The 26,255-nt window shown below is 39.9% G+C and overlaps 1 protein-coding gene across 3 annotated transcripts in view; it reads right to left on the bottom strand.

Annotated features, from left to right (window-relative positions):
* The window catches only part of ELMO1 (engulfment and cell motility 1), a 450,632-nt gene that overhangs the window by 133,504 nt on the left and 290,873 nt on the right, over positions 1–26,255 (bottom strand). For all 3 annotated transcript variants that reach the window (XM_090050152.1, XM_090050153.1, XM_090050154.1), the window contains one exon: positions 16,429–16,565. In XM_090050152.1, coding sequence (XP_089906278.1) covers positions 16,429–16,565 — 137 coding nt within the window. The remainder of the gene's footprint in view (positions 1–16,428; positions 16,566–26,255) is intronic.

Genomic DNA, 26,255 nt, shown 5'->3' with positions numbered 1-26,255 from the left:
AGAGATTGGATCTGGAGGGGAGTGAAGCAGCAGGGCAATACCCCTCACTACCCCACCTCACGTTCCCTAGCCCAGGGACAGCTTGGTTTGGGGAAGGGACAAGGAACAGCAGGCAGCTGGTCCTGCACTTCCTTCCCAGTCTATGGGAGGGCAGTGGAGCAGTGGGGCAATACCCCTTTGTAGTTTTGCAGCAACTGTAATTGCTTTGATTGCTTATATTGTTATTTTTCTTTTTCATATAATGAAATATACCATTAACATAAAGTTAATCTTGTTATATTTTACTTTTTATAATAATTTGATCAGTCATTATTAGTGTTCTGGAATTAACCATCTATTTTTAATTTCTTATTGCTTAGCATAAATATATTGGACATACTGGTCTCATGATTTTAGATATATTTGACCAATTGGTCTCATGATTTTAGAACCTAAATTTAGTATAAGGAAAATGCTTATGCAAGGTCTGGCATATGTGGAAAGAGGTAACAAAAGAGTGAATGATGTATGTATGTGAGAACATGAAGGAAGACAGTCCTCTTGCACCAGGTAAAAATAGCCTTTTATGGTTTAACAGTTAAAGGCTGCAGCAATGTCAAGTCAGTAGTTAAGGATTAGCAAATCCTAGATCATGCTTCACCCTGACTGCTGAAGACTGCAAGCAACAACCCCCCCTGCAGATTGCAGACCACAAAGCCAGAAGATCATGTCCTACCAATCCCAGCCTGCCAACAGTTCAAGGAGGATGACCTTTGTGTCTGACTCAGTGGAATCCATAGGCTTGTATGGATAGCTAAGATTGTGAAGAATGAACACAAAGGCAACACTTTGGGTCTTTTCCACCTGCAAGAAGCAGTTTTGGGCACATCCAACAAGACCTGACTCCATCACTCATGGTCAGTCTGGCTGGCCACTAGACAGACCTGAGCAACTTTAGAACTTGATAACACCTTAATCTTTGCAGGACTGTCTAGCTATGTGTGTGTGTGTGCTTGTTTCTTTTGTATGAATGAATGAACATGCATGGGAATGAGTGAAGCAAATAAACTTACTGTTCTTTATTCTTTTTATGTTGCATGCTTTATGTTTCAATAAATGTGGCATTATGCCTTATTCCTGCCTGTTTTTAATTCACACTGTACACCCTGTGCACCCCCCACCCCATGACTTCCCCAGAGCAGGGTATCCCCAGTCATGGAAAGGCTTGGGGGCAGCAGCAGCTCAACTCCTCTATGACTGGGAGGAGTCAAACTGTAGTAAACGCTCTCTTACCTTTCTCAGACCAGAGAACCCCAGTCTGGAGAAAGCACAGAGGAAGCTGCTGCTCGTCTCCTCCTGAACATGGAGGAGTAGAAGAGCTTATAAGTATTTATTCTTGTAAGACAAACTTGGTTTCTCAGGGGAGACTTTTCAAGTATCAGTCTTGGAGGGGGCACTTACATAATGATTGTACATGCCCTCTGATGCCACTGTGCAGTAGCTCAGAAAATGCTGACTTTCTAGTATGGTGGCTAAATGAACAGAAGCAGACTTTTCTCACCCTCCTTTCCATTAGACTATTTCCATGGGATTGGCCCATCCTATACTTATCTGTCTTACTTGTTTCCATATAAATAGATGACATTATTTGTTCGTTACATATTTGACAACAAACCATTTACAATTATCACACACACTGATCTTAAAAACAGTAAGCAACTTGTAAGCATTGGCAGCATGCAAAGTTTACTATTAACTTGGCAAAAGTGAAATTAAAATGTTTGCAGGTTTGCAATTTGTAGCTTATGACTGTATGTCCACTGCATGGGGGGTAGCAGGAAATTAATTAGAAAGTCCTGGCCATCATAAAATCAATAAGCAATACTGAAGTGTTACTATAGTACTAAAATCAAGAAGCGAAGAGAAGGAAATCAGAATAATCAAATTCTCTCAAATGGTAATAACTAAAGCAAATTGAGCAGCTACAACACGTTCTGTTCTTCTTTGTAGCTTAGGGGCAGCAAGCCAAAAAAATCAAACTAGTAAAACAAAGTTCTATAGAGAGATTTTAAAAAAAGTTTTCCTGACCTGGGTATCTAAATGTTTTAGAAAATGGGAAGTCGTCTTCACTGGGTGCATCTGAATCCATTTGCAGGGTGGATGTAGTATCATATGCCTGAGATTTATGCAAAAGTTGTGTGGCAAAGTTCCTGTCCTCAAACAAATACAGTCTCTACATTTGGCCTTGAGCTACATAAAAGAAGAGCTTATTCTATTTCTTTATTATTGGAAGGAACTATGCATATTGATACTCCTAAGGGATACCTTGCTTGGTCATGTGCCAAGTTTATATCTGGGAAGATGTAATTCATAATATTTTCTTTATTTTGTCTTTGAATATATATTAAAACACCCTTCAGTTCCTTGCTAGTAATGAAAATGCACAGCTGCCACAGTCCCAGCCTGGCTGGAGCTAACCTGGGCTCAGATGTTTGGTCACAGAGACTTTGGCAGCTGCTGCAACAGGGTCTCTCCTAGCTTTCATCAGCAGAGGTGACATAGCAGAGTCCCTCATATGCTCTACCTGACAATACTTGAGTGTAGAAAAGGATGGATGCATAGAATCACTTGGAGGAACGGCATGAATGCACACGTGCACACACACATGCACACACACACACGAGAGAGAAAGAGCAAGAAAAAGGAACACCTTCCTCCCTGTCTCCCTGGTATGTATCCTCTGACTTCTTTAAACCACCAACAGTGGTTCATACCCCAGGAGGGTATGAACACTACAGGGGACAGATCACTCTAGAGATACTCTGTTCATATGGTCTCCCTCTAAAGCATCCCCTACTGCCATGGTCAGAGACAGATTACTGGGTTAGTTAGACCACTGATCTGATCCAGTATGGTATTTCTTATGTTCAGAGGATATCTCCATCAAATATCTACAAAGTGTGAGAAGAATCTTGTGCAGCATTTCCTGATGGGAGGCAAATCCTCTCCTTCAAGAAGACAGCAACAGACGGGGGGAAACTTATCAGAAATCAGCGTGGCGTATAGGGAGAGAAGGCATAGAAAAGTACCTGAATTTCTGGTGTGAACATCTTGAATTCCAAACCACTAGCATTTTACATCTTTATAAAAAAAATCACAGAATGAAGTTTAGAATGAAGACTTGGCATCAGCAATGAGTTAATCTGACCAATTCAGATTAGAAGCAACCTAAAATTCACCAGGAGGGGCACAGAGCCCTTTGGCAGTTTTCCTACACTGACTTAGAGAAGAGTCTTTCAGAAATATTTTAAAATATTGACAACTATGTAATTATACCCTATTACACATTATATCATGTTTGCAAATTATAACAATACTGCAGTAGCTTATCTGGTGTTTCTCAGATATTCTTTTCACTATGAAGCAAACTCAATCAGCTCTTTTAAAACAAGCACTAGAAGGTGACTAACATCCTAATACTTTCCTTGGGATAAAATGTGCTTCTCAACTTTCCTCGGACATTTGTTCAAATATAATGGGGTAGATACACTTACAAACAGTGCCAGGAGCATTTTAATGTCCATAGAGACCAGACTCACTTTTGGTTTTCAAGGCCTCATTATAAGGATTCATGCAGAGTCAATAGAACGGCAAGGGAAAAAGCAATGAGTCAGTCATGTAGCGATGTATATCAGACATGAAGAGCATAAGATACATCTCTAGAGTGAATTATCTACCACAAGAATAAAACACATGTGGAAGCTGTTTCCTCATGCTGCTAACTGAAACTGCTGAACTGTCTAACATCTTTGAGGCAAGTACAGTCCATGAATATTTCAATTTTCATGGTCACATTGTTATCATCTTTCATGACCCAGTAAGTTTTTCAATTGATGTTTTGGGACACATGACAGCTATTTTAACAGTGTTCAGTATTTACTTCTGTACCTAACTCTGGTTCTCTGGGCAATTAATCCATGTGGCATCAAACTATAGTATAACTTCATAAATTTGGATATTAAAAATCCGGAATTCTCAAAAATCTAACATTTCTTAAAAATACACTAGATCAGGGAGTAGCAGTGGCTGCCACCACGATCCACCACCACACACCGCTGCTCCACATGCAGCCACTGCTCCAGGATTGGCCACCACTACCCCCACTGTGACTAGCCACCAGTCTGATTTAAAACATCCAGAATTTTCATATTTCTGGCAGGTGCTTGGTCCTGAGCATGCCAGATTTATGAGGTTATACTGTATTATAATTTGTCCCCTGCTACAGTCATGGTTTGCACGGGTTTACATTTATCAGCTATTTAGACTCATATTTCACATCCAGTTCATACAACAAAGCTACAATGTCAGCAGGGGCCTCTATACAATAGTGCAATACAAATAAAATAGCATCATGGGCTAGGAGCACAAATGCCAGGCTAAAATAGATTCCCTTTATACAGCACTTGCCAAAGTTAACACTTCCAAAAGAGTCATTATTGGGACATAGTGGCAAAGCTGGTGGCCATGTGCAGTTCTGCTGTGGTTTTTCCTCACTGAAAATGAAACAATGTTGCTTATTTGAAAAATGAAAAAATCACAGGGGGACTTCAGATGCTGACTGGAGCTGCTTGCTAAGAACTGGACACGTGGGTATCATCGCTGAAGCTCTTGAGGAATTTAGACTTAAGGGTGATCCCACTAAAAATCTACATCTTTATTGCTGTTATTTTTATATCTGTATTATTGTTCAAAAGGCTATTAAGTTTTATCAGGGGGAGGAGACAAGCACACATTTGTGCCTGCAATACTGTGTTTTGTCACTGATGCCAGATATATAGTACTCGTATTTGTACAGGTAAGTGGACCTTAGTAAAACATATAATAAGATGGTTGCAAAAATAATCAAAAAGTTAAACAATTCAGAAAAACCCAGAGTTCTTGTACTTCATAGAAAAATTTTGATATCCAATCAGATTTCCACTTTCCAATGACCTGAAATGGTCTTTGTGTCATCCTTTCTGTGTGGATTTGCTCAAAAGTGCGTTACACACAGGACTACATGGTAAGGTTGATAAACTCATGGCAGAGGATGGAGTGTCAGAAGTAGAGTTGAACTGACACATTAAACTTCCAAGGTGGCAGGGAACAAAATGATCAAAATATTTGGCACCACATATAAGTGGTATTTGATGGTAGCATAGCAAAATGATGGCTGGCTTGGTTATATGTACATATATAGCAGTCATGCCTCTGGACTGCAATGTAGTTATAGCCTGAGACTATTATCCTGAAACAATGGGGGTTTACAGATGTGCTCTGGGAGGCACTTCAGCTACTGGAGCTCAGAGAGCTGTGCCAATTAAAAGTGCCTAGAGCATCATGTGCATCACCATCCCCGCACTGAAAAATGGTGGTGGGGCACCTTGAACTAAAGCTTGTCAAATGAGCTTTAGTTTAAAGCACCCCACCACCATTTTTTCAGTGCAGGGACACTGATACATGTGACGCTGGAGTCTGCTGGAGAGCAGTAATTACCATACTCCATAAGAGTCAATTGGGTCTCCTCCAACGCGCTGGAATTACAGCACATTGAAGCAGCCTCCCTGAACGTGTATAGGAACCTAATAAGCCTACATACACAACCGTAGTTCTGAGTGGGTTAACTCAGACATCTCACTGTCTTATTCAGCTGCTCTCTCAGCCTTAGTTAGACTACTGTGTGTCTAACACCCTTTTACCTTACGGTACTAGGGGCCGAGCAGCGATAAGGTTAGGGTGTCCTGCTGCCTATTTTTTCAAAACACTGTGCAGTTACCTCATGCTCTAAGAACAGGAAACACCGCAGTACCTCTGATGGAAAAAGGCAGCCTCATCTAAGCAAGGGCCTATATTTAATCAAGACAATACAAGAGAGGTAAATTTCAGATGACAAACAAGGACACTTGTATAAAGAAATGAAGCAGGGGGAAAAATGTGCTTTGTTTAAAAGAAAAAATATCTGAAATATTTTCACTCTTTTCAACCACAGTGCTATTTAGATTACAATTACTTAAAGTGAACAAACAATATGAGTTTCTCTGCTATGCTAAGAGATGCTATAAAAATCTCATTGTCAGCTGCATCGTTCATCAGGATAACCTCATTTTAACTGAAACAAAATCTCCAACACATCATTCCACCAACCCCGCTTTTATTCGCCTATAATAAGGTCTATAGTCTAGGGAGCTTTCAGGCTGAATTCCATGCATTGTGATTCACGAAATGAAAATCTGGTATTATATGCCTACTGACATTTCCATCAGCAGCAATTCATGCAGCAAAAAGCCATATGCCATGCACCTCGATTTAACTGAATTATGAAAACGCATATTAGAAAGAAGAAATAAAAGTACCGAGACAAGAGGGGTTCCCAGAATCTGATTATTACTAGTGCTTTAAACAACGAATGACATTGGCAATATCACAAAATATTCTATTCTGGTGACAGTTATAGTTAGGTTATATCATTTCACTTAATGACTTAATACACCCTACCTAAATGTAAAAGCATTTTTATATACAGAAGAAAGTCTGTGGTTAGCTTACGTAACTTACACCCAATATTTTTCCACTGGCTACCCTGTTCTTCATTCAATCATCTTACAGAAAGCAGAGGATGTTTATGGATCCTATTTGCACCCACAGAGATGACAATGAAGAGTGATTTGAAAATATGAAGCGCAAACAGTTTTTAAAATTGCCATTGATAAGGTGTTAAAATGAGCTGTATGCAAACTATAGTAACAAATTGTTTTAATTAGGGAACAAGAGGACAAAATCCATTCATTCAGGGGATTCTACATCTACCATCATTTTGCAAATATGTACAAGATTTTGGTGCTGAATCAGAGCTACTGCAAGGCAGGAGGGGGGGAGTTAAATATATGCCATCTTATCCAGGTTCATATACTTAGTTGACCACTGTGATTTTTAATAGAAACTAAATAATAAACTTAATATTTAAAAATAAATATAATGCAATAAGCATAGTAAGCCAACAAAAACAAAGCACGATACTGAACGCCTGAAACAAAGATTGGATTTCATTAATCCTCATGCCTTGTTTATCAAGAAGGTTTGCTGATCCATGCCCTTTGTTCTCTGCTCAAGAAAATCTACCTCTTTCTAAATGGTGCCTGTGCTCATAATCAACCAGCTCAGTCTCTCTCAAAAAACCCCACCTCATTCAGTGGAACCCAATGATGTATTTACTTACCTTTATCTATGGAGAAAAATCCACAGATGCTGGTGGTCCCTACTCAAACATTTCCTTATACTCTCTCTTTCCTCTTCGCCATTTAATTTATGGGTGAAATAGACAAAAAAGGAAAAGAGAAAATACTGATCTCTTAAAATCAGGAGCAAACCTTCCACTGACTTTCACCCTTAAAATGTTTTCCCCCAAGCTATTCCTTTCTGATAATTATAGCATCCAGGACTTTTCAACTTATCCTCTGCCCTGCTACAGCCACTTTAGAAATACAAAATCTTCTCTTGCCAAGGGAGGATATTTGCAAGGACTTTGTAGGACATAGATATCACAAGTCAGTAACCCAAGCCAAAGTGGTATTCTTCCATTTTCAGAGTTCTCTTCAGTTTTTTGCAACTGGATGCAGATGTCATGAAGTGTTCTGGCTTCCTAGATTATTTTTAAGGAAAAAAATGTCTTAGTACCCCACATGCTTGGGAACACAGCTACAGCTCCATTGAACCTATTAAAAAAAAAAATCCATCCAGAAAATTGTAAGAAAAATTCCTTCCTCAACTTCCTGCTGTTCTATAGAGGGTTTTTTTTTTGGTGATCTATACTGTGTGATATATATGGAGATCAAAACAGCGTGAATAAACTCAAACAGATGAAGAGATGCAATACAGCTATTTTTAAATGAATCTTTGGTGAGAGAATAAATTTGCTAAAAGAATAGATTTCCAGTACTCAGGTATGATAGATACAATAAGGCATTGACCATCTGCAAGGAGAAATTTCTTGAATGAATACATCAAGGTGACATCTTAACAACAAAGCTCTTTTAAGCAAATGGTTGCTAATGGAATAGACCTGATAACCTCACTGAACTCAATTATACCATTTAAAAAGGTTTCTGCTGTATTTTTATAGTAGGTTTTTCAATTAAAAATTCATACCCTCTATATAAGCCATACAGAATACTTGCAAAATGAGTTATAATTACCAGAAAAAAATAGTGTAGCTAAATTCATGCATCACACAATTTATGAAACAATATCTTTATAGCAATTATCTGTTTCCAATAAAAATTAATAGAGCGCTAACAGCCCCAGGTGGATTAATGTGAAATGTAATTTGTGCTCGTCTGCTCAAACCTGAGGAATACAAAATTTACTCTACATGACAATTATTCATTTTTCAGCATCTCTGATCAATATAAACAAAGCAATGCCAAATGATATTCTAACAACAGTAACAGAAATGCGTGGTGATTCAGCTTTCCTGGGATTTCCCTTAGGTAAATGCTAACAAAATGCCCTTTCTAAGGTCTTCTCTCAAAAAGAAATCACATTCACCTACTTCACTAACCGTAAGATGCTTATAAAAAAAAACAATAAACACTTCTATAAACGTCTGTGAAGAGCTACTCAGCACCATTATTGAAGAGGAAAAGAAAGAGATTGCCTGCTTGATCTTCTGTAAAGTGGATTTTACTTCTGAGTTTCTATTTGCCCAATAAAGCATGTTTTGCCCTTTCACATAGCGATAACTCCTAAGACGGTGATGTGGCTAACTACCTTTGATTTCCCAACCCAGGTACCCATTTTCAACTGGATTAACTACTGGGGCAATCTTCAGCCCAATTTCAACATGACGTTTGAATTCATGAATCTGAAGCCATAGCAAGGTACCTCCAAACCTCTTCCACTGCACCCCTTTACAAGAATGGGCTGCGCCTCAAATTTGGCAAGGGTAATGAAATGGAGCAGCAACTGGATGAGGAGATTATTTTCTATTCCTGGCTCTGCCCTTGGCTTGCTAATATCACATAGGAAATGGGAGGAAGCTCAGATCTTTAGCCTAGAGGCTAGGGTACTTAGCTGAAAGGGAAGAGGCCTGGGTTCTTGGCTCTGTTCCCAGGACTGGTCATGCCTTTACATTACAGTCATTGGATCGAAATGTGAAATAATCCTGGAAGCAGGACTGGAACTCTCCACACTAAGTGCTCTAGCAAGCTGTTGCCTCTTGCCTGCTGCCTTTCTTGCCCTGTTACACTTGAATTTTTTGCTGCACAGCTTTAATGAATGGTGGAAGGTGTTCCCACTCAAACTATGCTATACCAATGAAATCAGGGCACTTATAAGCAGCCAAAGATATGAGTTTAAATCACCCCAAAAATCCAGATCCTCTCATTTCCTGGGCAAATGTTCTCACCATTAGGGAATTACAGAAGAAGTGAGAACTGCCACAAAATTCTAAAGCAAATACTTATGCATTTGTATTTGCCTTAAGAAGAGGGCTCTGCAATCTAGGTGGCAAGTTAAAGGAAATACCTATTGTGTAGACCTGACTCAGGCCTCTAAACTGAGTTCAGATACCCCCTGTACCTTACGGTCTCCTAAATTCTCTGAATCACCCCTTAAGACAATCCCCACTGACTGAAAAGGAAGATTCTTCATTCCTAATTCTGGTACTCTGAATCATCCTTTTGGGGCCAGTCATGTCAATGCCTTAGTGAGATGAACATAAGGAGACAATCTGTTTTTTGCTACTGGTCCACAAGGTTATGGGTCTAAATCTCTTTGTGGATGTGCCTTTCCCCATCTTCTCCATCAGCTGGAAGATGGAATGCAAACTGGAACCAAGCTGCCTTTAGATGGACTACCCCATTGTTGTCATCCTATTTCTGAAATTAGCACTCACCAAGAAGTTCAAAGCAAAGTTCTGATTTCAGACCAGGTTTGTGCATCTCACTTCTCAATGCCAATGGTGCACTGGTAACAGCTTTCCTTTCAGAAGGCCTGTTAAGCCCAATGACCAATCTACCTTCCTTGTCCACAATGGCATGAGGCTGCTAACATCACCCCCCCCGGACCTCTGCCTTTAAGCACCCTACATTGACTCAGCATTTGAAAACACCACTTTCCAAGGAACACACTAGTATTCACTGAGGAACCCCAGAACTTGTTTCCATACACAATACCACTGTAAACCATTATTCATTTTTAAATCCTGCCCTTGAACACTTAGTCATATTCTAAACCTGCTTGGAGCAATTATTCATCCTAATGATGCCTACAATGTGAAGTTATCAGGGAAGGTGGTAGCACAGCACTTCCAAGCCCTCTTAAAAAACAACAACAAACAAACAACACCCTCCCCCCAATATTTTTATGTTAAGAGCCATTGCCTTTTCTGTTATCTTGTCACAAAATGAGGAAAAATGCTCACACGGTTGGAGTGTGAACAATAAACATCATCTGTGGTTATCAAATGCCCTAGTATTTGTTTTAGGATTTAATTATAGGACTCACACAAGGTATTTATTGCTTGTGTCTGCTGCTGCTGTGAATGTCATTACTTACATTTACTATTGTACAACACAGAAAGTTTTTAGATGTATGCCTGTAATATATATCATTATATATTCATATAAATAAATTATCAGTTTAGGTTTTTTCCTGGCACTGGCATCTAGTACTAAGGATTACCCTGATAAACAGATGTCAATACAGTCACAGCTATGCAGGCCTGCTAATTGTGGATCACAAGGCAGCGGGGCAGACCTTTGGTCTACACAACTTGAGACCAAACTTTACAAAGACTGCAACTGATGGCATTACTGGATGACAGTAAATGAAGCTGAAGTCTCTAAAAAGGATAATTAGAGAGAAAGCCTTGAAGATTATAAGAGAGGCTACTCTGTTCCCTCACAAACTCTGTATTCCTAGCTTCTCTTGCTTTATCTTCATACAAAACTAGATTTTTCAAGATAGTTATGCCAATGGAAAATCCTTATTAAGAAAAGGTTACTGGGATGTAACCTACTGATGTCAGCACTGCAGTCCCAAACTGGCTTACTTCAGTTGCATACACAGAAGTTAAAACTACCTGTGATGTTTCTCCACTGAGATTTTACACAGTCGAAGTCATCTTGAATTTGCTATCCTGACGTAAAGGACACACATTTATTTATATATTTACTCGTTTAATTACAGCAACAAAGACAGTCTCTAGCAACAAGGGACTGATTAATACGAGCTCTCACGGCTGGGGTTTTTTTTTGCTTGTGCTTTAATATGAGCCAAACATCTTTCATTTAAGGCACCAAACAGCTGTGTTAAACGGATACAACTTTTAGTCCCTACTGAATGAACCCCATTTGAACCTGCAGCCTGGTGATGAAAGAGTCTAGTCCACCTGGCCACCTCAACCCTTCTGCTGCTGATTTGCATTAACCACACAAGTGGGTGAAAGCTGAGACACTACCTTCCATTGACCATGTATGATTTATGTATAGCTAAAAACAACGGCCACACCCCGCCGTGGGGCGCTAACTGCTGCCAGTGGCAATTTGTGCAACCTGGGGCACCAACCAGACCCGTCCTTTTGGTTCCTTTGGGCTAACGAGGAACCTCAGGGTCCTGGTACGGTGATACCTCCTGTAACAGCACCCTGACAGAACACCTAGCCATTTACAATATTTATTATTTACTATATATATCTATATATAGATATCTATAGATAGATAGATAGATAGATAGATAGATAGATGCATATGAATTTACATTCAGGGACTTACATACATACAGATTTGTATATATGTATACATGCACCACTATCTATTCTAAGGTTTAATTTGTAACTCAATTAACTTATAGAATAGTACTAATGAACTCAATGCTTATTAATATATATAACTTTGCAACAACATATATACACATGTAAGTAGGTGATCACACCCCCAGTAGAGTAACAGGAGGTCTATTTCCTATATAGTCAGGCAACCTTATATATGTCCAAAACCCTAAAAAGCAAAACAGGGACACCCCTCTTTTGTAAAAAAATGATACAGCGGCAGTAGGCCTGTCACAGACAGCCAGGATAACAGCCTTTCAGTTGGCTACTGTTGACTTGAAGTCACCTTAGTTCAGCCAAGTGTACTCAGTCAGGTGCAAGTGCAATGGATGCTCCCTCGATGGCCCTGTGGCTCTGCTCCTGACAACGGCTGGTGCCCTTGCTCGGCCTCCTGTAACACAAACAACCTCCTCCCCATGACACCCTTTTCTGCCCTTCAGACAGGCTGGTGGATCTACTTTCCTGGTTGCTCACTCCCACAGCCCTCTGACACTCAGAGTTAGGACTTCTCTAGCACTCCCCACCCCCACTGTCCTCATCTGCGCTCTCGCTAGCTGAGGCTGGTCTCCACGCAAGGTCTGCTACAAGGGGAGAGGGCTATGTCCACTCACCAACTCCCAGCCCTGGGTGCTTCCCCTTTAATCAGATCTGGGGCTCACCACTGGGCTCTGCTAGCTTCCCTCACTCATGTGACAGGTGGCTCGCTCTTGCAGCCTCCCACACTTGCCACTCCTGCCCCCCAGTGAGATCCCTGCAGCAGTATCCCCCCGGCAGTTTGTCCTTCCCTCAGCTCCCCAACTGTTCCCAATGGCCGACCTTCCACACCAGATCTTGGCCGCCAGCCACTCCTGCCAAATTCTGGGGCTCTGAGAAGGACCCTATTTCCAGGGCCTGAAGGCAGAATTGCTCCAGTCCATTCATTCTGGTGTCCTCAGGGGGCCAAAAATCTCCCAGGCTCAGCCTGGTGTAGGCTCACTGCAGGATACCCCCTATGGGTTACTATCCCTTCTCTTCCAGTCTGTTACACAATGACAAGCCAACATAACACTTGTGCAAACTATTCTTGATGGCAACACATGTAAAAGGCCCTTTGATCACCTGTGCACTCAAATTCTACCAAACAAAAGGCTTCAAGAAAACAGGAGTTTTTGCTGTCTCTATCCAGCTGCATTTTAATTCTTCTACTACACACATCAAGTATGAATAATGCATGCCCTAGAATGTCACAAAGGTATAATAGAAACTTAGCTGCCTGACTGAATTATTCTATGAAAACATCTATGGATACACTGAAAGACAGAAAAGTCTTTACTTCTGTCAGCACCATCCTACCTTCCTTAAGATGTCGAGTTTCATTCTAATACACACTAGTGTAATACCTAGAGCTGACAAAAGGTATCGGCTTTAATGAAGGAGATTTAAAGGGGAAAAAGCATGAAATCTTAAATCTCATAGAAACATAACACTCTTCAACCAATCTAGAAGATACCTTTTCTTGTTTTGTTATTAAAATAATCTTAAAATAAATGAACAGTGGCAGTATCTCTGTAACATGGAGTGCAGATGATCAGTGGCTCAGTATAAGATTTTGCCCCCAACATGAAATCTTTCTCTATAATAAAGAAGGGAGTGATGAACCAGTGGGGAAATAGTGAGGAGTGCCCAGCTACACCCACCTCAAGCAGTCCTACTGTGAAGCTATGCTACAGGGCAAGACACGGGGGAAATAAATCTACCAATGTGCAGAGATTCCACCGTACTGTAAAACATCTAAAATGGGCAATTTTCTTCAATTAATGAAAATTTAAATGACACGGTCTCTCCCCTCTTCAGTTATGATTAAAGACCACTGTGGACAGGGAGGTTTTCAAACAGAAACTTCAGGCCTCAGGAGTTGCAATCCAATATACCGAGTTTCCAGTGAAGGTGTTCTTGAGGAAGAAGAATCCCATTACTCCAGTGACTAACAAACTGTATGCATTACCCTGGCAACACAGTTATTGCAAGTGAGAACCTATCTTAAAGCTTATGAAGACTGAGGAAGGAAGAATGAGGAATTTTTCATAGATGCCAAGAAACTGCTTTTGTGCTCTGATGACACCAAAGCAGTATTCACTCCTAAAAGAGAGCTGAAAGGTCCCTATTTCAGATGGTCTCTGCTGGAACCCAGTCTTCAGAAGAAGAGGCAGAACCCAGGAATTAAAAATGGGTATTTCTAGCCAGGGGAAAAGATGCAGGGAAGATCATTTGCAGGCATGAGCTGATAACTGCAGTCACCAGATAGTAACAATTGACAATGTTACTATTTGATTTGTGAGAAACCAGCAGTGCTGGAGCTGGTATCAAAGGGGTGCTCCACCTGGATATAGGAAACCATGGATAATACATAACATTTCTTCCCTCAGAAATCCAAAAGCATTTCACAACCTTAGAATATAGAAAAGGTTTGCAAATGTCACTTTACTCACACCAGGAGTGCAGCCCCTTAGCTCAGCATAATCTACAGGTCAAGCAAAATAATGTACATTACCATACCATGTCACTAAAGTGGGAAGTGCATAAGAGCATAAATCTATCTGAAACTATAAGAGAGAATTTAGGTCAGCAGAATCTAATTAGCAGAGTATGCAAATGGCCAGGTTACCAGAGTTCACCACCTCTACCCCTTACAAAAACATTATGGGACTGTTACAGATATCAATTGGTAAAGATCTTGCTCATCTAAGATACAGCGCCTGCTCCACCCCAGTATCCCTTATTAATATAGTGCAGAATTGTTTGAATATTGTACAAGTGGGTTAAGGTTTATCTTCAACATAACTTCCTGCAGCATCTGCTTCTTGGAGGTCCTCCATTCAACAAGTCCCCCCTGCTTAGCTTATAAGAGCTGCTGGGTTCCTATAACAAGGTAAAGTGCCCATAGGTATTTGAATAATAAGGAGAGATTGTTAAAGACTTAAAATGTGTCCCTTTAAAAAGCATAAATAGCATGTAGAAAACAGATGAAACTCAGCTTGATCTTTCAATGCAGGGCAATGCATAATACCAAAAAGTAAATTATTAATTTCTACCCTCCCTTAAATCTTTTGTGGGGCTGTCTGCTGTTAGAAATGACACTGCTTTCTTACGCTTATCTCTTAGGATTGTAATGGTATATAATCAACTCAATGTGTGTGGAATTACGTGCACAAAATCCCTTCTGCACTAAGTTAAAAGACCTAGAAATGACAATACTATGGCTCAATAAAAAACAAACAGAGCAAAACAAAACACATACCCACACATTATAAAACACCCATTAAACGTTATTAACACCTGCATACTCATGAGTTCAAAGTCTGTCTGTTATCCAGTGAATTGCCTTTCTATTGAATTTTTATTTATTTTAGATTTTGGGGGAACTTACCTTCTGTACCACTTGGCTGATTGTTTACAAATCATGTCAAGGAAATCTCATATGTGTAAGGAAAGTATATGCTTTTCTTGTGGATGTCCCTTCCTCCTCTTACCAGGTCATAGGTCCTGCCTGGCAGCTACCTGTACCAAAATTATGTAAATAATGTCCTGTCCACACTGGGCCCTGAGGATTGCTCTCTTCTTCAGTCTGGTGGGCTTTATTTTCCTCACTTGAACATCCAACTCCCTCTTCCAGCGAAACTAATTATCCATTATGAACCAAGTACTATTAGTTCATAATCATCAGGCATGCAACATCCATGCCTGATGTAAACATGAATCTGTGTAATGAAAACTGGGATTGTTCAGATGCTTCAGTGTTAATCCTTCATTCAATTCTCCATTCCCAGCCTAGGCAAGGGCAACAGAAGTCAATGAAAGGGGCCAAAAATGGAGACAATGCTGGCTGGCAGCCAAAGTCTGAGCCAGTTATTCCTGCAACATCCCAAAGACATTGCCCAGCTTCCTGACAGATAAAAGGGTTTAGCTGGGATATCTAGGATCATTCATAAATCCAGCTCTTGCTACTACAGCATTGCTGCATGACAGTATTTTGGCTGGAGCACAAATTCCAAGATTTCAAAATTCAAATATCTTCTAATAACAAAGCTTAAAATGCTAAAATATTTTCAAAAGGTTTTGACTTGCAAGTTATGAGCTGCACAACATGTGAAGGTGCAGTAGGACCATGCCCATGCTTGAATATTTTACCACCTTAGCTTTCAGGCCATCAACAAGAAATGAAAGGATGCACAGGATCATTGCTGCATATTCTCCCTGCATTATTTACAACCTGGGAGGCTTCAGCAGTTCAGAATAACAACAACATATAAAAAGTCAGAATTTACCCTTAAGCTACATTTTTATCTTCAGAGTCTGCGGTGTAAAACAACTAAATAAGGTTTAAAACAACCTCCCTGGCCCCTCCTGTTCCCTAGTCTTTGGTTTCAAAATGGTAACCCATTGATGTGCAAAGGAATTTACGCAGATACAATTTGGAGGAATTAAGTGAAATGGGTATGTGCAATTCCCTGAAGCCTCAATGGAAAGGTGCACAGACTTCTTGTCTCAGGATTTCGGCTCCTTATTTCTGCCAATTCTGCCAACTTATTGCCCCTCTCTCTTGCCTTGTTGAAGTCTTCAGAGGTTGCCCTCATTTCCTTCCACGTTTTGTTTAACAGCTGGATGCAGGTACAGAAGAACTCCTCAAATGATTTGTCATGTGTGAAGAACATGGGATGGAAATCATTGCAGGTCTCACTGGCTGAAGACATAACAGAGGGAAAAGAAAATGTTAACAGGCAGGACTCAAAAGAAAAACCCCAAACATACACTTGGAAATAACAATAAACCCCTGGGTTTATATTTCTTATCAGGATGAAGTGTGTGTGGGGGGGGGGGGGGTGGGCGGGGAGGTGGGACATACACTATGCCATTGAACCAACAGCTGTCTGCAACTTGAAAGGAAACATGAGACAGTATAGAAGGGTAGGCAGACCCTGGCACAGATGCCAGAGCATGGCTTGTAAAGACATTTTGCGTGGTGGGATGGGTGGCAAGGGAGTCACAAGAGGTCCAATCCTTGTGTGGCAGTGCAGCTTGGCCCCTTCCCCCCTGTCCACTTCAAGGTGCATGTGTACCTGCCGCCAGCAACAAGTCAAGCCAGGGTTCTGCAGACCCTGGTGCAGCCGCTTGCAGTCTCCCCATAGCCTTCTGAGAGCAGCCTATGCTCTATGGCTAGCAGCAGGGGCCTTCCCAGAGCCCGGGTCAGCTGTGGCAGGCAGCTAGAAGGCTGCAAGTGGCTGCACCGGGGTCTGTGGAGCCCTGGCTCAGCTTGTTGCTGGCGGTGGCTGCACATGCATGGGCGGCTGGCAGGGACAGGGCTGAGGCTGCCCTGCCAAAACAGGGAATGGGCACCTTGTGGCATGCCACACCTGGCATGCCAAAATCTTAAAAGTCAAGGTTGCAGGTAATTTTGGTACTCCGCCCAAAAATGTTGCCAATCGATGGGTTAAGGGATTATCAAATACTGAAAAGAAGCTGAGATGTTTGGTAGAATCACAAGCTGTTTATTGACCATAAATTGAGTATTTTCCTATTATGTGATTGACAAGTATAATGTAGCCAGTACTGATCCAAAAATGTGGCTGACTCCTGGTATAAAATCTTCCTCCAGGAAAACTGCAGGAAGGACAGGACAACAAACTACCTGTGTTTGCTGATTATATCCCAAGCAGGATAAGAAAAACATAAGCAAATCTTCAAGCCTGGTAATAAAAAATAACAGAGCCTTCCCAACCATTAAGTAACATGTGTACCAAAGCTCTGCTGATTGAGGACTGGACAGTGAACTCAAGCAGTCACAGAGCAACAAGACAATGTATAATCAAACAATAAGTAGAGAAGCCTTGCTCTGTCAAGTTTATGGAGGCATATCACAGAGGTATCAGAGACAATAATTTTCACATAAAGGTTTAGATGATTAAATGTGTATAATAACAATGGCTGGAAAGAAAGTATTAAATGGATCCCTTCCCCATTGCCTTGACATAAAAGTGTGCTGGGAGGAGATAAATGCAAATTCTCTGTGCTATAATCCTTCCTTAGCCCTAAAATAAACTAGACATTTAACACATTTAACATAAAGGCCTATGAGACACCAAAAGGAAGAAAATCTGTTAAAAGAAAATTGTTCTCTTCTGTGGAATAAATTGCATTATGGTCAAATTTCCAAAATCTGATAGCAAATATGGAGTCAATAGAAGCCACTGGCTACTGAGCACTTCTTTTTGTTGCAAATCTGGTCACTAACCAACCAGAAGAATGCCCAACAGGATATTTTACCACACATATGCATGCTATGAATGCCATGTACCACTAAGCTGTTGACTATTTCTGTAGCCTGAACCTACCCTCTCCTTTCATGCGTCATGTAATCTGAGCTCATGAAACCTTTATATCAATTCACCTCATCTTTCCTCCACATTCATGTCCTCTTGGTCTTCTTCATTAGCAATTCACAGACATTCCAGCATTCTAACCTACATCAAGAACAAATGGCTAGTGCTTCGATAAGTATCCTATTCCACATTCAACTTGAACAACAGCCTCTACACCAGGAGCAATTGCTCCCTAGCCTATGATTCAACCCGTATTTCACTATCCTTAAACAACTTCTTTCTCCCGATTAAACTTGGCAAATTAGATGTAAGATGCTCTGTGGGACTTTGTAAACAACTCCCGGCCAGTCAGGAGCTAGCCACTGACAAGATGTGCATCTTCTCCTGGGCCTGGCTTGTTACATCCTGCTGCAGCTCCTGCAGCAACAGCTGCTGCCATAAGAACATACCCTGCATGGGAACACTTTATGCCTCAAAGAAAAAGGGTCCCTGATCTTTCCAGAGGTGCAACGTTCCAATTACTACGAAATCTCTGAAGCTTAATTATACATATGAGGTTTTAATTCTAAAGCCAGCTTTATTAACATCTAATCAATTTCTTGGCTATGTAACAATGGCACAAGTTAATTTAGGACTGCAAGTTTCATTCTAATCTAACAAACTCCATTCATTTTTTTCACAGCAGCATAGTCAAGGGGAAATTAGTCCAAGCAGTGGCCTAAATTTATGACTCAATCCCCAAAAGACTAAAATGTTATGGATGTGATTTTCAGAGCACCTTCAGCTTCCATTCACTTCAACTGAAGCTACCAGTGCCCAGCACTTTTAATAGTCAGACCTCCAGCCTGTAATAATGTCAGAGGTTCAGCAGAACAGATTCTCAGAGGGCACTTGCCCTTAAGTCATAAAATACCAGAATGATGAGAAGAAATAAAATAGTGTCAAACAGAAGAGAATGCAGCCAGTACTTTGGCTGTATAAATCACACAGTGAAATAAGGAAATAACCTTGAGATAGACTGGCCTCTCTCTCTGTTTCTTCTCAGAGTCTGTTCTTCCTTGTATAACTGAATCTAGCAAAATTAGTAAGTCTGTGGATTCACAGAAACTTGACCAATTCTCAGTCATACTACCCAGGATAATCATTTGCAAGTTCTATAATTTCTTTAACTGCAAAAGACTTGGGAGAACCTAATGCTTCTCTATCTATATCTTCTCAACCCAGAGAAAGAACAAAGCAGAGAGCATAATCCAATCAGAAGACCAAAGTCAATGTTTTAAATTTCAATGTCTATCCCAAAGAAGCTCTTCAAAATTTTCCAACATCAATTAGCATAAAAAAAATACACACACAACCTCAGATACATCTTTTGCTTGTTTGGAAAATTCTGTGCAAAAAATCTATGTTCATGGAAGTGCCACAAATCAGTTCATATTACAGTAGTATCCAAACAGCAAAAGTCAAGACCCCATTTTGCTTAGTGCTGCTTAAAGCAGAGTAAGAGATGATCCCTCTCCCAACATTTTTTAAATCTAAACAGCAAATAAAAACAAAGGAGGGGAAGAAACGAAATTCTATTATCCTCATTTTTGATTGGGGAACTGAGGCAAAGTGAAATCAAGTGACACACAACATTGGCCACATTTCACATCGTAGGGAGAAAAAAGGAGCTCTCTCGAGTCCCAGGTCAGTGCCTTAATGGCGTCTCTGTTTATCAGCGCCTGCTCATTTTTAATAGGAAAATTTAAAGATTTTATTAAGAACCTTTTGCTCTAATTGCGAGTTAAAACTGAAGCACACTGCCTGAACAATTTAGGGAACCTCTTACAGAGCCTACTTGCAAAATTTCTGGCCTAAAGCCCAGCACTGTCAAAATCTCATTTCCACAAGCAGGAGCTAACCAAATTTATAACAAAACAAAAACATACAAGCATATGGCTATAGCTCAGGGACTTAAATCATCATGATTGCTTATCCTCATTGAACGCTAATATCATTATCACTCCTTACGATACCCCTAAAAGACCACTTTTGAAAGACAGGTCAGAAGAAAAGGCTTGTGAGTATAAATCAGGCTAAGATCTTAGTATCTCTCTCTCTTTGGCACAATTCTTGGTGTTGTAGCACTGTGTGCCACCTACTGGGATTCAAGTAGCCCTTCAAAACCACTGCCTTCTCTAGGACTATGACTTCAGGAAGGGAAGCATGCCTAATTCACTGAGAAATGACCCTTGGGAAAGCTGCTCATTTCTACCTGGGAGGTTGTATTATTTACACTCTGGCTTTTTCAGAGCTACTATCCACATACATTCTGTTTGTCAGTTCATTTGTGAAATTATATTAAAAAGACAGGCATTTCAGATTGTTCAGACTATAAACATATTTGCTGTGTTCTGCTGTCTCTCTGTGGAAAACAAAAGGAAACAGGAAAAATGAAAAAAAAGTTTTACTGTACCTCCAACTTTTTTTTTAGCCAATAAATTTAAAAAAAAAAGGGCCCTGGTTTTACTTAATCGTACCAAATACAGGTAGATATCTGCATGTCCACACCAGCCTATTTTTAGAATGATGGTGTTTATAGCATTACATGTTTCACACCACCATTTTGCATTGCAAATATAGCTGACCTATACATTTCTGCACCCTGGACAGTTTCCAGAAAAAGCGAAAGCAAGGAAACAGGAAAATGACTGGTTCTCAACTCCAACTAACCTAAATCTAAGCCCATCAGTTTAATACAAGTTGCTACCAATCTTGTATAAATACATGTACTTTTGTAGGCTATAGGGCTACCAGTTAAATGAGTTTTTTTAATTTAACCCCCCCCAGGATATAAACTATTTGCATAAATTTATTCATAACAGGATTTTCTCTTTCTTTTGGAGTGAGGAGAGGATGGCAGAAATTTTTATTACTTGTATAATTTTAGTAATACTAGGACAGAAAATAGAAAAGTAAGCACCAAACCAACCACTGGGCAATGACAAAGCAGTATGACCAAGTGGATGGGATACTTTACTAAGGCTTAGAAAACTTATGATCTGTTGGATGACCTTGCAAGGGTTACTTACCCTCCATGTGCCACTGTTTCCCCACAAGAAAACATGGGAATAACAACATTGAAGGTCTTTGCAAAGATGAAAAGTGTTATAAGAGCAATATATTATTACTGCATGTAAAGAAAGCATTACCAATGGAAAATGTACAGACCATTGTTTTCATAGGTCACCCTATGCAACAAACTTGGGACAATTTGAAAGGGCTTGTTTTTCAGATTGTATTTGTCAGCACTTTGCAAAAGGACTCACTAAGAACCTCCTGACTAGCAACGACTCTTGCATATGACTCTACTGGACATCCAAAATTGCTATTCGCTTATGATAATCTTGACTATACTGCCCATATTGCAGAGTAACAGAGGCATAACTGCCCTGAGCAGTACATGCAACATTGTCAATGGTTGTGCTGCTGGCAGCAGCTGGCCCAGCAGCACAGCTCCTGCTGTTTTTATGCCCTCTCACCCTCCCAGGGTTGGAAACCAGGGCTAGTGCCTCAGTTCCTCCCCATCTCCTTCCTTTCTGCAGAATAAACTAGTAGGAAGAGTGTCTTCTAATGGAATGAGAAAAATCAACATGACCAAAAAGTAAGAATAACTTTGAAGGTTGTATTATTCCTATATTAGAACAGAAAGCTGACAGAGGTGAATGCTGATAAAAGAAGATCCCACAAATATATATTAAAATATAAAAACCCCTGCCATTTAGTTTTGCTCACATATCCATGCTATTTCTATGTTTGGCTATTCAATATAGACATAAGGACAGAGACCTCCCAAGCCCTTCCAAAAACAAAACAAAAACAGACAACAAAACCCAACAGTACACAGCAGCACTTACAGAAGTTAAATATGGAGCTGACAGCACCATTAACATTGCACTCACCCCCTTTTGCTACTGTGAATGTAGGGAGGATAAAGATTTAAAATCTAAAATTCTACCTCCAGACACTACATATAAGTCTACTTCTTCCAGGAATGGTAAATTGGACAAAGTATACGAGGCAGAAAATGTTCAAGGTTTTGTCAAATTCATAATCCAATATATCTGCAACCTCTCCCTTCACAGCTGAACTTCCCCTGAGATGCCAAAAGTTTCAGTGGTTATCTCAAACTCTCCAGCAGACTGTAATGGTTATACCCATCATATCAGGAGGGAAAATCAAAGTTTAATCATACATAAAATTACTCAGTTTGAATATAGAGAATGCACAATCAGTCCACAAAATAAATTGAAAAAAAATTACTGAAAGCATATGGATAAAAAGTGAAATCTGATAAAATTGATATTGCCTTACAGATACTCCAAGAGCCAAAAAGAGAAGTTAAATCAGTCAAATCATTCACTCAGCCATATAAATATGATCATTTGACATTCATGTTACCACCCTCAAAAGGTGAGAGATACTTTTTGTAATAAGTCATTGTCTCCTTGGGACCAGTTATTTATGGATCCCTTGTTCAAGAAGCTCATCACGTCTGTCAGAGAAATATGCTAAACTTTTCTTCATCAGCAAGTTGTTGAGCTGAGTGAAAAGCCAGAACAAGATGCTGGAAAACTTGTTTGAGAGAAGTCTCAGCAATAAGGGAGAATGAAGATTTGTAAAGGGGCTAGAGGATGACTAGGCTCTATAGCATCTAATCCCAGATCTGCAACTGATTAATTGCATGACTTTGGACAGGTCATTTATTCTCCCTGTACATCTTTTCTAGTTTTCCAATTCATGAAATTTCACAATGGCAATATTTTAACTGGAAAAAGGTTTTGGGAGACTCCACAAATGTTTCTCAGGTGCAGCAAGATCCATGAATGAGAAATATATACTATATAGTATTTATATACAGCCTGCTTTTCTGGAGAACATTTGACAATAACAGCATACAAGCTGAAGAGCAGCTGACTCAGGAGAAAGAGCATCATATTTTTTTGCTTTTTCCTGAAGAAAAGATATTGTTAAAATAACAACTGCTGTTGCAGCTGTTACCCATAATATTGAAAATGGTCCTAATAACACATACAATACGTAAGAGGAAAAAACCCACATACCTAATACTGCAGGAATATTGCAATATGTCAAGCTATCTAGATAGACTGCTGTTCCTTGTAGTCTATAGGCAATAATTCTGCAGTAAACCTTTTGCTACCTTTCTGTCACATGACAGGAAAACAATGTAATTTAAGACAAGGAAAGGTCACTGCAACAGGGCTATGGCAGAAAAGCTATAATAAAGTAGTAATATCACTGCCAATTGGGTAATTTCCTTTCCCTAGGAACCTCATTACTTAGAAGGCTCAACTGCCATTAGAACAAAAGCCAGTGATCTTTTCCTTAGAAACTGACAGCATGAGATAAAAGCATACGACAAAACAAAGAGCAAAATATTATTAATAGATAACCTGGTTTGGTTAAATCCAAATCAAGAAATAATTTGCTGAGGTGTCATTCTCTGTGATATGAAACACAGAGGATAAGCTGGTTCAGTAGGTCACTGAACTAGCTTTTCGACTGTAGATCTGGGACCCATCTCAGAACAGATCTAAGAAGGTGCCACACTCTGTTGATATGAGTAGGGTTGCACTGTATTACAGCAGTAATGAATCTGGACTTTGGCTTCAAATTCTCAGATGAAAAGTACGAATGCTCTTTCATCTTAGTCTCCTTTTCTCATCAGCAAAGCACCAATATACTGGTTATCACTATATGTTTCTGCCCAAAAGAGAATCAGTCTAAAATAGTCAAGAGGCTAGAGAAGGTTGTGCAATGCTTAAATGCACCACAGGTTGCTTGTATTAGTGATTTCCCATTTCAATTAGCCAAAAAAGTTGCATACACAATTATTTTGGAAAAGGTTAAACAGAAAACATGTCTTGAGATAAATATATAAATATAATTAAAGAAAAGAAGCATATTTACTGAACATTCCATACCAAATTACCCAGAAAAAAGCCTGGGTTAGAATAGATTTGACCTAGGTTTGCTACATCAAAAAGTATTTAGCTGTACTTGAAGGGACTGAAATAACTAACTAGTCAGTAGATTCCACCCCCCACCATTAGCATCCCTATTCTTCTGTCTTAGTTAAGATTCAGCTTCATTCAGCCAATGCAAGATAGATATGTCACATACTCTCAGATCTGATAGAATGAGGTTATGAGCTGTAAACCCATTCCCACTACTTCTCTCAAATAGCTTCACACACGCACTGAAGATGAATACTGTCAGACTAGAAACTTGTCCCAAAACATTTCATAAGACAGAAGAGTTATTACTCAAAATTATCTTCTCTGACAGTTCACAAAGAAACTATCACAAGAGTCATCTCACCTACCACATCAAAGATTAAAGATTGGGTCAGCAGGACCTAGAAATTGACTGCATCAAGGCTCCAAAAAAAATTAAGCACCACCTTTTATCTTTTGTCCATTATCTCAGAGATCAAAGGATAAAATCTATATTGTTCTTATGTCACATACAGGTCCAAAACTGAATTAAAAGGAATCCAGAAAATCAGGAGTCCACAACATTAAGCATATTCTGTCAGAAGAATTCAGTCTGTAGATACTGATAAATATCTAGAACCAGTTGAACCAACCTTACTTGAAAATTTTAGTTCAGAACTGTAGACAGAAAGCCTTAGAACAAAGACAAAATTCATTACATTCTGAAGAGTTTATGTCAATAAGAAAAGAGAGACAGGAAGACCAATACCATCTTGCTAAGGGTTTCTCATTACACCCTGAAAAATTTGTTTGTAATGAGACAGCCACTGGAGATAAATAATTCTGAACTGCCTGTTACATGTCAGAGCATTGTGCGAGCCACACAGAAAAGTATTCCTTTGCCTTCTATACCCCCTCAGCACTTCAGGAGTGTAAAAACACTTATAAATAAAGAATATGGCTTTAAACTCTGATGTGGACATCTGAGTTTTGCTTTCAGGGATGAGGGGACGTTTCATTTAGATTAGTCATGCTTTTCTATGACATGGAAAGGCCATTTAGAGAATGGAAATAGGAGTGACAAACAGTGACTTGGAGTTGTTTTGTCTAATCAAGATGAAAATCTGTTAGGAGGAACACAGTATCCTCTGCCCCAGCATAATTTACAGTACTCATGAATAAAAACTTAGGAGGACTTTAGCTAATTACTATAAATTAGCTATAGTGAAATAAATTACTCATTGAATTTGAATTGCTCTTTTTTCCCCCTTCACAACAAGTTACTTAATTGTGGAACACTGGACATGCGTGTCTGACACCCCAAGTACTAAGGGTCAGGTCTTCAGCTAGTGGGCATGCATGTCGCTTGATTAAAGTCAGTGGAGATATACAAATGTCCCTCCTGAGAACCTGGCCCCATGTCCTTGTGCTACAATTCATCTAACTCATAACAAAAGATTGTCAGACGTACTCTCTGAAGAAACTTTAATTTGAGAGTTAGGGTAGGGTAGCTATTCAGGGGTGTCAAACCCATCAGTTCCCACTGTCCAGATGAGTAGTGTGGGGCTGGGCCAGATTGGGCCTGGCCACCAGCCCCACACATGAGATGTATGTGTGTAACATGCTACATGTACCACTGCCACATACTGTACACATGTTGGATCCGGCCCTGTACACTACTTGTACATTGGACCTGGCCTGTGGGTCTGGGTCAGCAGGCAGGTAGTATCATGGACCACATGATAGTGCTCCATTGCCTGTATCTTGGATACCCCTGATTTAACTTGGTTAGAACTGTATGATTAGACAGAAGGACTAGGGACAGACATTTTGGAGTTAATCAGCAGATCAGCTGGTAATGTCCCTCCATTCCTTCTTTGGAAAAAGCTGTTTAAGAAGAGCTTGAATTAATGAGAGAGGTTTTTGTTTTGTTGATGGGCTGTGTTATCAGCTCCCTCACCTTTCAGGTTTGCTGCAGACAGTATGAAGAAGCAGGGAGAGAGAGATTGAACAGCTCAGTATCATCAACAGATGCATGCACTGCACACACATCCTTTG

The sequence above is a fragment of the Crocodylus siamensis genome, chromosome 5, assembly GCF_052110815.1.
Source record: "Crocodylus siamensis isolate JL-2025a chromosome 5, ASM5211081v1, whole genome shotgun sequence".
Taxonomy (NCBI): domain Eukaryota; kingdom Metazoa; phylum Chordata; order Crocodylia; family Crocodylidae; genus Crocodylus; species Crocodylus siamensis.
Note: the sequence above shows the minus strand (reverse complement) of the source record. Positions and strands in the feature narration are given on the sequence as shown.